General features: G+C 37.0%; 1 protein-coding gene across 3 annotated transcripts in view; it reads right to left on the bottom strand.

Moving 5' to 3' along the window:
• Positions 1 to 1,507: 1,507 nt before the first annotated feature.
• PDE10A (phosphodiesterase 10A) overlaps positions 1,508 to 13,076 on the bottom strand; it is a 382,004-nt gene continuing 370,435 nt past the window's right edge. For all 3 annotated transcript variants that reach the window (XM_074818613.1, XM_074818611.1, XM_074818612.1), the window contains exons 20-22: positions 11,770 to 11,850; positions 7,644 to 7,732; positions 1,508 to 2,016 (exon numbers count right to left, since the gene is read on the bottom strand). In XM_074818613.1, coding sequence (XP_074674714.1) covers positions 1,899 to 2,016; positions 7,644 to 7,732; positions 11,770 to 11,850 — 288 coding nt within the window. In that variant the 3' untranslated portion in view covers positions 1,508 to 1,898. The remainder of the gene's footprint in view (positions 2,017 to 7,643; positions 7,733 to 11,769; positions 11,851 to 13,076) is intronic.

Genomic DNA, 13,076 nt, shown 5'->3' with positions numbered 1-13,076 from the left:
TAAAATTGGTAAAGCAAACTGAAAAAAATATGGGGCTGCTGCTAGGTAACCTGTATCATACAAATAAGAAAGCTTCATATTGAATTCTCAACCTCTGGGACATCTATGTACTGCAAAGGCTTAGGTGCATTTATCCATTATGCAATTATGTATCACATACTGTACACATGTACAGATACTGGTATGTGCTCGACCATAACAGAAGGCAAAACTCAAGAGTCCAAGTCATTTACATGAAACCCATAAGATGGCATGCTTATTAGAGCAATACAGCTCAACAGACATGAGATGGAAAAAGAGAACCTGTGTTCTGTCTTTAAGTCACTACTGTTATTTGTTGCAGTTACACAAATGGCCATGTTATCACGGAACCACTACAAGAGTGTATTGTCTGTGAAAAAGCATATAATGCAGTATAGGCTGTATGTGAAAGGTATGCAAAGACTGTTTTCACACAGTCAATATAAAGATTTTTTTCTCATTATTTTTAAGAGAAAGATGAAGGCAAACTAACTGTTGTTGAAACATACTCTGTACAATTGCACTAAATTTAAAAGAGTGGCATTAAATGTAAGGTCTTAAAAGTCTGCACATAAGTTTGTAAGGCTGAAGCCTAAGTCAGCACAGAACTGTAAACACAATATTTTAGAGTACTTTTCTTCAGTCAGCTATTCTTTCACTAAAAAAGGCAGTTTAAGCCTGGAAATTTTGCTGAACTAGGGGAAAAAGGCAAACAGACAAATGGGGAAGTTTCCTAATTTCACTCATTTTGGGATGGGGGAAAAGAGCAGTAGAAGACATGCAGTGTTACTGTGCAACACAAAAGCTAGTCAATACAAAAACATTTTTGATTTATTGTGATGGTACCACAATCGCTCTTATCAGACCTGACTCTTCTGACAAGGCTTTTGTTCCCAGCAGATAGCATACTTCAGGTATGTGTCTAATACCTTTTAAAATACAACTCAGCAGGTAGAAACAGAAATGATGACTTTACTTAATTGTGAGCTAGGCAAGGAAATCTTTGCTGTCACATTTAAATTTTAATCTGATACTTCTGCCACTACAGATACAAAAACTCCAACCTGAAATTCTCTCTCATAGCAGAGATAAATACTCAGTACTTCCAGTGTTTTAAAGGAGGAGTTTTCTAGGTTTATAAATCATTCTGAAGAACAAAGCACCATCACTAGTTCTTTCAACATTTGCCTTGTGAGTGACAGACAATTTGCATCACGATGCTTAATGAAGTACTTTAAAATTTCAACCTGAATGTTGGTTTTCCTTTAGTTTGCAGCAAGAGAATTCACTGTAACCTAAGCATGAATTATTGTCTCCAAGGATTCTGCTGGAGTTCAAACTGATTACAAGTAGATCACACATAAACATTCACAATAGCAATGGGTATATTGTTCTATTTATAGCCAAGAACTCCCAAGTGACACTGGTGTTAAAGCCAGCCACAGTACGGTATAATAAAAGTACCATTGAAACCCTTACTAGAAAGATACAATTTAGAAGTACCCCCTAAGATTTCCCCCCCTCCCCAGTCAGTTTTAAATTAAGGCCTCAGCAATGTAGCCTATGAGATAAGGCCAGTCTTTTATATTCACAAGTTGTAAGTTCTCTTTTGATAGCTGATTCCAAAACATCTGGGTTGTCGTTTTCCCTCTGTTCATATTGTGTCACTGGTGTAGGTCAGGAGATCGGCTGCCAGAGTCATTTAGCTGAGGTAACTCCATGGGTGTTACCTTCCTAGGCAGATCTGCTTCTCAGAATTTTGTAGCTTTTCTTTTTTCCTTTTTATTTTTTTTCCAAATAAAAATGAAACAAAACAAAAAACAACGCCCAAAACAAGAAGGGATGCTTTTCGGGTTAAAACAATCTGTTGCTGCTGTTCAGTCATCGATCTTCACAGGAAGTGAGTCTGATGTCCCAGGAGCAAGGGACTGGGAGGGAATCCATATAGAGGCTTCCTCACCTCTTGTTACTTTCTCCCACTGGCTGAGATTGTCCCTGGAGATGCAAAAAAGTCAGAGGTAAAGCACTGTTCATAACTTTACTAGGATTTCCTCTTAACAATACCATTTGCTGTACTATACTTAGAGATGTAGCTTTATGCTGTATATAAGTACCTGTATATCATCAAGCTTTTATCATCTTTACATTATGTCATCTTTCACCTTAAGCTATCCCATTTTGTAATTCTTGGCGGCTCGTATATGTGTTCACTAGATATAAGTCTATGGCATACCTTCCCCCTGAAGCTAGAGACTAGAACCTGCTTCCATTAAAAATTTCTAGCCCTCACAGCTGTAGAGAAAACCCAGCTGTGACCTAATAGACACATGTCTGCAGAGATTCTGAAACAGCAGCCTGAAGACAAGTAGCCTTCTTCACTTTGGACTTCAGGGATTTTACCACAGCATCCTTTGGCCCTTTTCAAAACCACCAGACATCAGGACTTTTGCCAGGAAACTTCCTTCACTGGAAACCACAGAAGTGCATTAAGCTTTCTAAAACTCCTGCATATGGGCTGCCCACCAGTCTATACAATGTTGTATGTCAACATCATAGTATCAATTTTCAGTTACTAATGTGGTGATCATACTATCAATCTACTACATTTAAAGAGTACCCCTTCACCAAGACAGAAATTTTTTTTAGCGTCTCACATTCTGGTCAACCCTCAAGCCCAAATTTTGGTTCACAAGCCATAAAATAATGGGAAGTTAAGCTGGTAATATTCTAATGATCTGAACGGACTACAGACCCGTGATCTTACTTGCTGTACACAGTAATACCAGTCCAGTGACTTGGAAGTCTGTGTTGATGATGTCCAATAGTGGACCATTCATGCAACCTATGGCCAAATCTAGCAGTCTTCAAATACAGAGAGAAAAGGGCAAGCTGTTTCAGTTTCATACTATCAGACATCTAGTTACTAAAACAACAGTTCTTAGAAGTCTTCAGTAAACAAACAGGATGGTAAAAGTACTAAGGTCTTACATGCTATGTCATATTATTGTATTACATCAGAATTTATGTGGCAGAGCTCTTCTGATTTTTATGGCACAGCTTTGCTGAAACAGTTGATAAAACATCAAATAATGAGCTGAAAGCACAGAGAACGGGTAAGAAAAGAAAATGTTGCATTTTCTGGGGACGGGAGAAGGCAGGATCTATGGAGTCTACCGAAGAAAGCTGATGCCCCCTAGGGGAACACCTACACCATTGTCTGCAGACAGATGGAAACCTGCTCTGCCACTGCTCCAGGCCAGCTGGAAGTCATGAAGCCAGCGTTAACATGGCACTGAATCTCAGCTAATACATTCAGGCACTAAGGATTAGAAAAAACTGAACTGTCACTATTTCTAGGTCCCTTTCCTAAAACTGGGAAAGTAATGAGGAGAATTGCAGCCAAAATATTTTTAAATTATATCCATTTCATCAAGAATTGAGAGACCTGAAAGCACATGGAAAACTGTTTAAAATTATTTGGTCTGAAATAAAGGAAAAAATTAAATCACTTCACCTCATCCTTAAAATAAATATACTATCACAGATTTGCCACGTTGGTAGGCCCACTGAGTATGTGGGCTACAAAACACACATAGGACTTATTCTGAACACTAACACAGGTGGCTGGTAATTTTGATCTACGTAGAATGACAAGAGAGTATTTAAAAATGTGGACTAAATTACTGGACAAGAAAACCTTCTAGATTCTTAGCTGCTACCTTACCTCAGGGAAATCAGTGACTGATACTTCTTTTTTTTTTTTTTTAAAGGTGTCGATAATACAATTCATTTGCCTTTGTGCTCCAAGTGAAGTCCTGGCTCCTAAGTGTCTGGAATAAATTCTCAGAGACTCTCAAAATAAAAACCCTGATGCTGACATGCTGCCTTGGCTGCTTTTGCTGCTATTATTTGCAGCTGGTGTCTGTGTTCCAAAGAACTGAAGGATGCTCCAGCTTAAACACTGCGTTCCAAGAACGAGCACTGCTGGTGAAGGGGTGATATCAAAATTGGTTCTGTCAGCAGCTGAGGCAATACCAAACAGGAATGAGGCTGTATTCCTCTCATCACACTGAATAACAGTTACCCATCAAAAATAAAGGAAAAACACCAGTATAGTGCAAAATCAGCCATTTGAAATGCTCTGGAGTAACCTAAACCCTGCAATGACATGTATTTTAGTAATTGGGGAGTTTGAAGTTAGATCTGTATTCTTGATTTTGTACCCTGCATCTCAGAGTCTGAACTCTCAACACTTCCTCCTCAACCCCCTCAAGCAGACAGCAAAGGGTAATTGCAAGGCTAAGCTAAAACTATCAAACTGTTCCTCAAAAGACTGTGCCAGGGTGTGGATTTTCAGGAAGCTCTTTAGTCTTACAGAGATCTTAAACCCCATCCACACATCTATGCCCCAGTTCTGCATCAGTGCAATCTAAATTAAGGAATGCACAAGAGCGAGGTGGGGAGCTGTGTCTGTACAGAGCTGTGCCCAGTCTGGAGACTGTGACAGTGTAGCTTTCAAAAGTATCAGTATTATATCTGTAATTGGAATTCCAACAAACATACATAATTTCTAGAACACAAAGGTTCATATAATCTCTGCCAGGAGTCTGATTGCTTTTACTTCAGATATCACACCTTTTGCAGAGAAACCCACTCTTGAAAAAGATGTTCATGCTCGATCTTCAGAATCATGGAGAACCTTTTATCTAAGCCACATATGTATGTGGGTGCTTGATACTCTACAATTCAACTTTAAATCCACTCAGCTGAGTACTGAAAGATGGACCATCGACTATTACAAGCCACTTTTGCAAATAAGCCTCATTTGGATATCCATGTGGCTAGAAATGAAAAGATATGGGCCTTTCCAAAACCCTCTCCTGAAGAAGATGCTGTGCAGTCTGAAGCACTCAACCTAGCCTCTCTAAGCCTCAGTTCCCATTAAGTGGAATAACAATGCTAACTTCTTACCAAAGGTACTGGCAGGCTTATGCAAATGGTTCTACATTTTTAAGACTTCCCATTTGATTGTACTAGTAGCAGAACTTTCCTGACATCCAGTGCTGAGGTTACTTTATTAATCATATAGACTCTGCAAGACATTTTCACGTTAAAAGCATATAGATACTGATTTGGGGAGTAAAAGTACACCCACATGTTGTCAAATTAATAATACAAAAGAAAGAAAAAATTTCATATATATATAAAAAGTAGTTTGACAGTATTACCTTGAGTAGAAACAAGTAACTGGAAACACTCATAGTATTACTGCCTTTCTAATGGTGGGTATAATAGTTGCTATTTAGTCCATGTAAACAGTATAAAACTCTTTCTGTCTGAAAACATGGTTATGAAAAGCACAATCTGTGTTCCAGTTACATGGATCGAATAACTGACCATTTAGCTTTCAGTCATCAACACAGCTTAAGCAACATGCCTTCAAGCAACAGTTACACAGAGAGAGAAGTTAAAAATTCCAAGATCTCAGACTACTTCTCAGTAAAGCAGTTGGATGACTCATGACCTTGTAAAGACTGAAAGGATTACAAGCAGTTCTGTAGTTTAATTCATGTTCTCTGATTTCACACTGAAAGCAACTCTTCCATATTTGTGAGAGTACACATTATTCAACTATCTATGATCAAACTATCAACACTTATATATTAGGTCAACACAGCTCAGGGAGTACACATTCCTACCCCATATTGTAACTCCAAAATTCAAAACAGGATTTGGACTTTGATACCCTTATGATAGTAAGACACTCCACAGCGTTTTGAAACCAGAGAAGAATTTAATGCTTTATTGTAACTGATGGAACCACGGAAATATGCACTTACAAATACTTCCACATTACTCAATTTAGGACAAAAAAATCACTGCCTATTGTTTACCAGACACTGTTACTTTCTAAGGACGAAAGACACTACTATAAGGATCACCTAGCTGGACTGCATAGAGGAGACAAGCCTTGGCAATTTCATCACAGTAACTGTGCCTCAGACCAGTAACTGTGCCTCAGACCTGTATCCCTTTTACCTCTCTTTTAAAAAGTATATCTAGCCTTGGTTTAAGATCTTCAACTAGCATTACTCCAAATGCTAAAAAAGACATTCACTATATTCCTCATTTGAACCTTTGGGCTTCAAATAGTCTTTACCTGCTAAATTAATGAGCTTTGTCTAATCAGAAAACATACTATGGAGACAGTTACAGATTTTGATAAAGATATTATCTTGGATAAACTAAATACATTATGTCAGATTTTTTAGTCTCTCACTACTAAGATGTCAAAACATTCTTTAAGTTCTTAATCTTCTCCTAATTTCTAGTGTCTTTATCTACTCTTCTTAAAGCACAGGTGCTAAACAGGATTCCAGTTGTAGCCCCATTAGTGTAATAACTACAGAGGTATTGTCTCTAATCCTACTTAGTATTCCCTCCATATCTATCTAAGGGTTGCACATCCATGCCCACCAGTGGGACCTTAGAGGCAGCTGACTATTGACGATGGCTCCTAGATGCTCACTGGTTTTTGTATGATACTCCTCTGTCTCACTGGTACAGACCTACATATTCTTCTCATAGCTATATGAAATAGCGTTTGGGTGCAATTTAAATTATTTTGCTAACCACTATGTTAAATTTCATGGCATTGTATATAGTGGGCACCGTTCTGTTATTTCACATGGATCATTTAGTGCACGAGATCAGGCAAGTGACAGAGTAGGTAGATATGCCATACAGAACAAAGAAAAAGTTCAATGCAAGCTAGAATTTAAGGACCAGAAGAGAAAAAAAAAAAATTATGAGAGAGGTGCTAGTAAGAGCATAGAAAAACAGGCCTCTTTTCCCTGGATGTGACTAAAGATTGCTGGCATTTTATGAACCAACTGTTTTTCTTTAGAGAATAGTAACTTGAAAATGGAACATTTTCATGAAGCATACTGGTGTCAACAGAAGTTTTGTCAGGAAAGATTGCTAAGGTCCAGGATATAATTATTGGACAGAACAACCTACAAAGAGATCCACCATCATTCCAGGGTAGAAGCAGCCAATTGGTTAAGGACCCTCTCCTCTCCTCCAGAAGATCCCAAGCTACATCCCAACTGACTGATAGGACATTTGCCTCTCCCACATCCTAGTGGTACTACCCTTATGCTCCTAGTTACTGAATATTCCAGGGATCTTTCTTTTCCTGCTTTTTAATAAAAATGTTCTGACATGAAATGAAACTACATGCCAAAACCACATTTTTTTTAATGAAACTGAATTCTAGCCAATCTTAGTTGTGAGAACCACGCTGAAGTAAAAAGGACACAGTGAAATTGTACTGAACCAGCCTAGATAGGTATACATAAGCACTGAACCCATTTCTCTCCAAATGCTTTTAGCATCAAACACATTTTAATCAGCTGTGTCTGCAGATCTGCATTGGATAGTCCCAGACAGTAGTTATTGCCTCTGGGTTTCTGCATAGATTAATGCGAGATGTGTATCCCTGTTTATCTGCATGTAAATTCTAAAATTAAAAGTCTATATTTCCAGACAAACTTGCAAAGCATGTTTGCTTTTTCTTTAACCAAGCTACATGCTATGCAAAAACTTGCATATTTACTCACCTGCATGCTCGGAGTAGTGGCCCAGTTGGAGGAAAGATCTGTGCAAGTGTGGTGTAACATGGGATGGCTACAGCATTGTAGAACCCAATCTGTGAAAAACAACAATGAAAAAGAATAGTTAAAATTTGCCAAACTACAACACTGAAAGTTAACAGCCAACTAGCTCAAAGCTGTTGACTACTTACCTAATTACCATTTACATTAGTACTTCATACTTCTGCATCTCCTCTTAATATTCAAAAGCTTTAAAATGAAGCACTAACAGTGAAGTCTCTGGCAATTACAAGTTGCTTACATGCCTCTCTTTTATGACTAATATGACTGCTTTTATTATCCAATTGATTCGTTCAGGATCTGTCTGGCTTTTTGTGTCAGCAGTGGCAGGAAATAGGTGCTGATGGCAGAGCCATTTCTGCAAATATTATTCTTGTGATGATATTTAAAAAAAAAAAAAAAATGAAGTTGTGCAGCGTTGCCAAAATATGGTTAGATTCTGGATTGTTCTGATGTCCTCCAGAGTATTTATTCCATAGCTCAATTTATTTGAGATGCTAGGGGCTTTGCACCTTTGGAAAGTTTCTAAAAGGTGTGCACTGTGATCAGTAACTGGTTTGCAATTTGTTTTCTTGTATGTGGTCCAGTGATACATTTTTACCATTATAAATCTATTTTGAGAACATCAAATGAGTACCTCTTTAATGATATCTGATTCATGCAGGCTTAGGGGCTTATGACAGCTACCATGTCACAGCTCAATTGTCATGACACAAGGAAATTTTTAGAAAATGCTATTTAAATATTAGCAAGGATGACAGGTTAAATTCAGATCCATTATAACATCACTCATTTATCCCAGACTCTCATGATAGTTACAGTAGCACACTGTGATCCCTTTCTCTGGGCAGAGTTTTTAAATGCCTTTTAGTGAAATACCATGTATTGTACTGTGACCAAAGCATTTGATAACAAGTCTCTTTTTAGCAGCCTAAACATTGGCCCTTATTCAGAAATTGAAGAGCAACTCTTGCCCTCACCTCCCTCAATACAAAGATTCCTCCAATACTGCTGGGGAGGAAATCTATTCCATTCCACAAATTCATTCTGTACTATAAAAAAAAAAAAAAAAAAAAAAAAAAAAAAAAAAAAGAGATACATTTTCTGACCTGAGAACCCAACAGTCTGAGTTGAAGTAATCATGATGTAACCAATAGAAAGAAACTGCAGCTAGTGAGAAGGCAAGACTGCACACAGGTGTGATGTCTGCCATCAATAAAAAGATTGCTATTTTGCATAGTGCACTGTTTTCTTCCTATGTGTTTTTTCTTGTTGGCTCTTTTTCTTGTTTGTTTATTTTTAATGGGGACTATTTTATTTCACTGAAAAACAGAATATTACTCCATAGTTATCAAAAATTAAAATGGGACCTACAGTCACACTGTAGACCCTCTGGCTCAATGAGAAGTGTGTTGTCACTGCAAAACATAACAGATTTCAACCAAACTAAGTTCATCTGCAATATATTCTGAACAACCTTCTCTTTGGAACCCCAGTATTCAGAATAAAATGTGTCTTTTAAGGTCCTGAAAACTTTTAAGTTGAAATGCACATCAATCAAGGAGGAAAAACCCTAGAAGGCTCAATGGATTTAAGTTTTGAATAAAGCCAGCTAATTAAAAACATTCCTTTGAGAGAGTTTCCATTTCTGACTGAGAGCAAACTCACACAAATCCCTTTTGTAAAAGGTCTGGATTATCCAAATCAATGATTCCAGATTTATTTTTATGTTGCTGTGGCTAGACAGAAATCCTAGAGTTGACTTGGGTACGAGCAAACTATTGAAGTCACTGCAGGAAACGCAGTGTATATATATCTTAAAGATGCATAAGCAAGAGGAACTGGCAAATATCTTTTGTTTTGGAAATAAATTGTTCCTGGCTCTTTAACTGTGCATCCTAAACATACTGCTAGCTTTAAGAGATGGATCTTTAACGTTTTGACTGAAGTAAGAAATCTCCCTTAACATTTTAATCCTTGGTGCGTAAGAGTAAATTTTTTATTTTCAACTTGAAAACTGTATTTCTGGGATAAGCTTTGAATGGCTGAAGCACATGAACTGTTCCTTCTCTCTCCTTTCATTACTCAGGCTGGCTTGACTTGCTTATTAAAAGGACTTTCAGGTCACTGCATAGTTTTGGCATTGCTATTTTCTTCACAGGTTCCAAAAGCAGGAGCAGAAAAGAAGGTGGTGGGATCCTTGCTGAGTTAGGAACAAACCCTCAGTGCAGGCTCCACAGTAAGAAGACACCAGACTCAGAGACCATACATGAGTTGTGCTGCAAAGGGTGTAAAGCACAACAGAGACCAACTGATCCAGCCATCCAAGTGAGAGGAAGAGCTAAGTACAAGCTGTTCTCATCAAAGATGAGTACTTGAGGCGGAAGTCGGTTTTGTCAGAGATTACATGTTTATACAAATCCTCATTTCCTAAACATCGTCATTTAAACAAGGTATTAATTCTTTAATTAAAATCCACATAAAAATACTCATTAATGCTTTTTGTTAGGGACCAAGCAATTGGATGATAATGCTTTATTAAATTCTTCAGTGTCTACATAAATATAGGAATGATTACTTTCACAGGATTATATATGTCCTAAATCTCACGTTTTGCTGTAACACTGTTGTAAGATAGAGCAGCTACAACTATACTACTGAAGTTGGCTTTTAACATCTGATTTTGCTTAATATTTTACTGTTAAACTATTAAGAAGCATGAAATAGAGCACAAAGTAAAAAAGAACTTGATGAAGACAGTACCTGGAACAATTGTGACTGTGTTTTAAAGAGGAAAAAAAAAAAGCTTATTTTTTAGATCTGTGCTTTCACCTCATTAACATTTTTTTCACAAATGCCAAGATGACTACATACCATAATACCCTGTACTTTTCAAGATGTCCAAAGATAACTAATATAGTGTGGGGGAAAATAAATCAAATGCAGAAAAACGTTTCTGCTTTTTTTAGGTTTATACTAAACATACAGATTCAGTAAATTAACTGCTAATCCCTACTATAATAAGGGTAATAGTTTTCATGCTAAAATATGATAAAGCATATGGAGTAAAGTGTCAGAATATAGAAATTTCCATAGTCTTGCTTACCAAGTAATTAATCTATAGTCATTTTGTGACACTTTGTCATTTCTAAATTATTTTAATTATTGTTCATTTCAGAGTTCATGAAATGCTTTGTGAGTGTTAACTACTGACAATTAAAGCATCAGATACCACTGAAATAAAAAAAACCCTTATACATACATATGTATATGTATGGACAATGGACAACTTAAATTTATTTTGCTCTGCTCAGATAATCAAAGGACAAGTTACCTTTTTCATTTACCCAAAAAAGTTAGTTCAAAGACCTTTTTTTCCCCTCAAATTTATGTTTACAAAATACTAATTTTCCCAAGGGAAAGCATAAAAAAAAAATCAGTCATTTCTGCACATTTGTGCACAGGAAAATCAGTACCCAAAGACTATGAAACACAGAATACTGAGGCTCTTGGAAATACACTCTTTACTGCTTATCCTTAAGAAACTCTTCACTTTTTTTTTTTTTTTTTTTTTAATTTTAGGAATGACAGAAAGCAGTGTTTGTAGTTATCCAAAAACCTAATGAAGAAGTATTGGTATAAAATCACAAATATTTTGAAATCTTAATCTGAATATTTTAACCAGGAACAGGTGACGAAGTTCATCTTGCATTCAGGATAAAACAGCAAAACCTTTTAGCTAAGGGCTGAAGCAACCACTGACTAAGTTGAAAACATGTTATTGACACCTCTCGAAATCATAGGTGATTGTGGTTTTAGCTAGAGTTACAAGTACAAAGAATGGAACAAGTAACAACAGCAAAGAGCACACTGTCATTTAAGAAAACATTTGAAAACAAGTTTCCCACTGCTACTTAAAAAAGTTAACCCTGTTTTGCATGCAGAACATAAAATTCAACAGCCCACATACCCTAATGTCAAATGCAACATTCACTAATATGTAAAATGTTTTTTTCCATACATGTTTTATTAACACTATAAACATGTATCATTTTACTGATTGAGTTCATACCTGACCCTGAGGGACTTCATCTTTCTTGTCTCTGTCCATCATAGGAATAGGTTGAATACCCGTTTTCTTCATTTCATCACCCTGGAGAAAGGTAGAGGAGAGATTAGGAAAACAAAAATCAAGACTACTGAGATCTGAATTAATTTCCATCTTCTATTGTATGTCAGTCTAAAAATCCAGAAGTTAAAATAATGTATAGTGCCTCTCTAAGGCAAACTCACAAAACTGCGTAAGGAGGGGCTCATTTTGTACATTCACCTAAATGATAATGTAAACAGCAGATGCTGGAAATGAAGTTTTTGAATCAATGTACACACATTTTCCTTGTTTCCGAGGGCATCTCCATAATGAAAAGCAACTGGAAGAATAAAACCAAAGAAAGCAGTTCATTCTATTCTGTTCTATTCATAGTTAGTCTCATCTTTCAAAACATTACCCATTTAAAGCACTATAATAAAATGACCAGTAGAATACAACTCACCCATCCAAGGAAAAGCTGAATTTACAATGTGCCCTCTTTGTCAACAATCCAATCTTTATGACCATGCTGCTTTGAAGAAGCTGCCTGTCAAACAGCCTTCTTTAAGTACGTTATTCCTCTGCATTCATAAGAGGAATGCTGGGAATGATGCAGGATATCCAAAGACCAGATATATGTAATGTACAAGAGAAAACTGTCTCCTTATATTCCACACACTACCAGAAGAGCAGCCAAAACATGTTTCTGAGCACTATACTGGGCCTGAGCAAAATTACTTCTCAAAAACCCATAAGTAGCTGGCTACTTTCTGTAACAAATTGAAGTCTTCCAATAGTCTTATGTCTCAACTGCATTGCAAACCACCACGGATGTTTAATCTTAAGGTTATAAAGGCAACTACAGCTGTAGCATTGGTTTGCGTGGTGAGGTTTTGGTAGCGGGAGCCTACAGGGTTGAAGCTTCCCCCATGTCCAATAGAGCCAGTGTCGGCACTATGAGGGGCTGCTATGGGGAAAGTTAACTCCATCCCAGCCCGACCCAATACATCTTAGTTAGGGAGAAAGTTTATGCAGGAATATGCTTATAGAATATTTGCTTATTTGTGTCCCTTAATGTGAGATTCAGCTCACAGAGGTTTAGCTATCTGAAAGCTTGGGACGTTCCCTAAATCTGCGTTCTATTTTTCTGCTACAGTTAGTGAAGGCATCTCCAGAAGACAATTTATTATACCTTTCTCATAAGATTTTATCAAGCTACATTTCAAGTGCCAACATGCCCTTTCAAAGGAGGATTTTGGAACTTTTACTCAAGGAGAAGTTTGCAATAA

Source organism: Strix aluco, chromosome 3 (assembly GCF_031877795.1).
Source record: "Strix aluco isolate bStrAlu1 chromosome 3, bStrAlu1.hap1, whole genome shotgun sequence".
Taxonomy (NCBI): Eukaryota; Metazoa; Chordata; class Aves; order Strigiformes; family Strigidae; genus Strix; species Strix aluco.
Note: the sequence above shows the minus strand (reverse complement) of the source record. Positions and strands in the feature narration are given on the sequence as shown.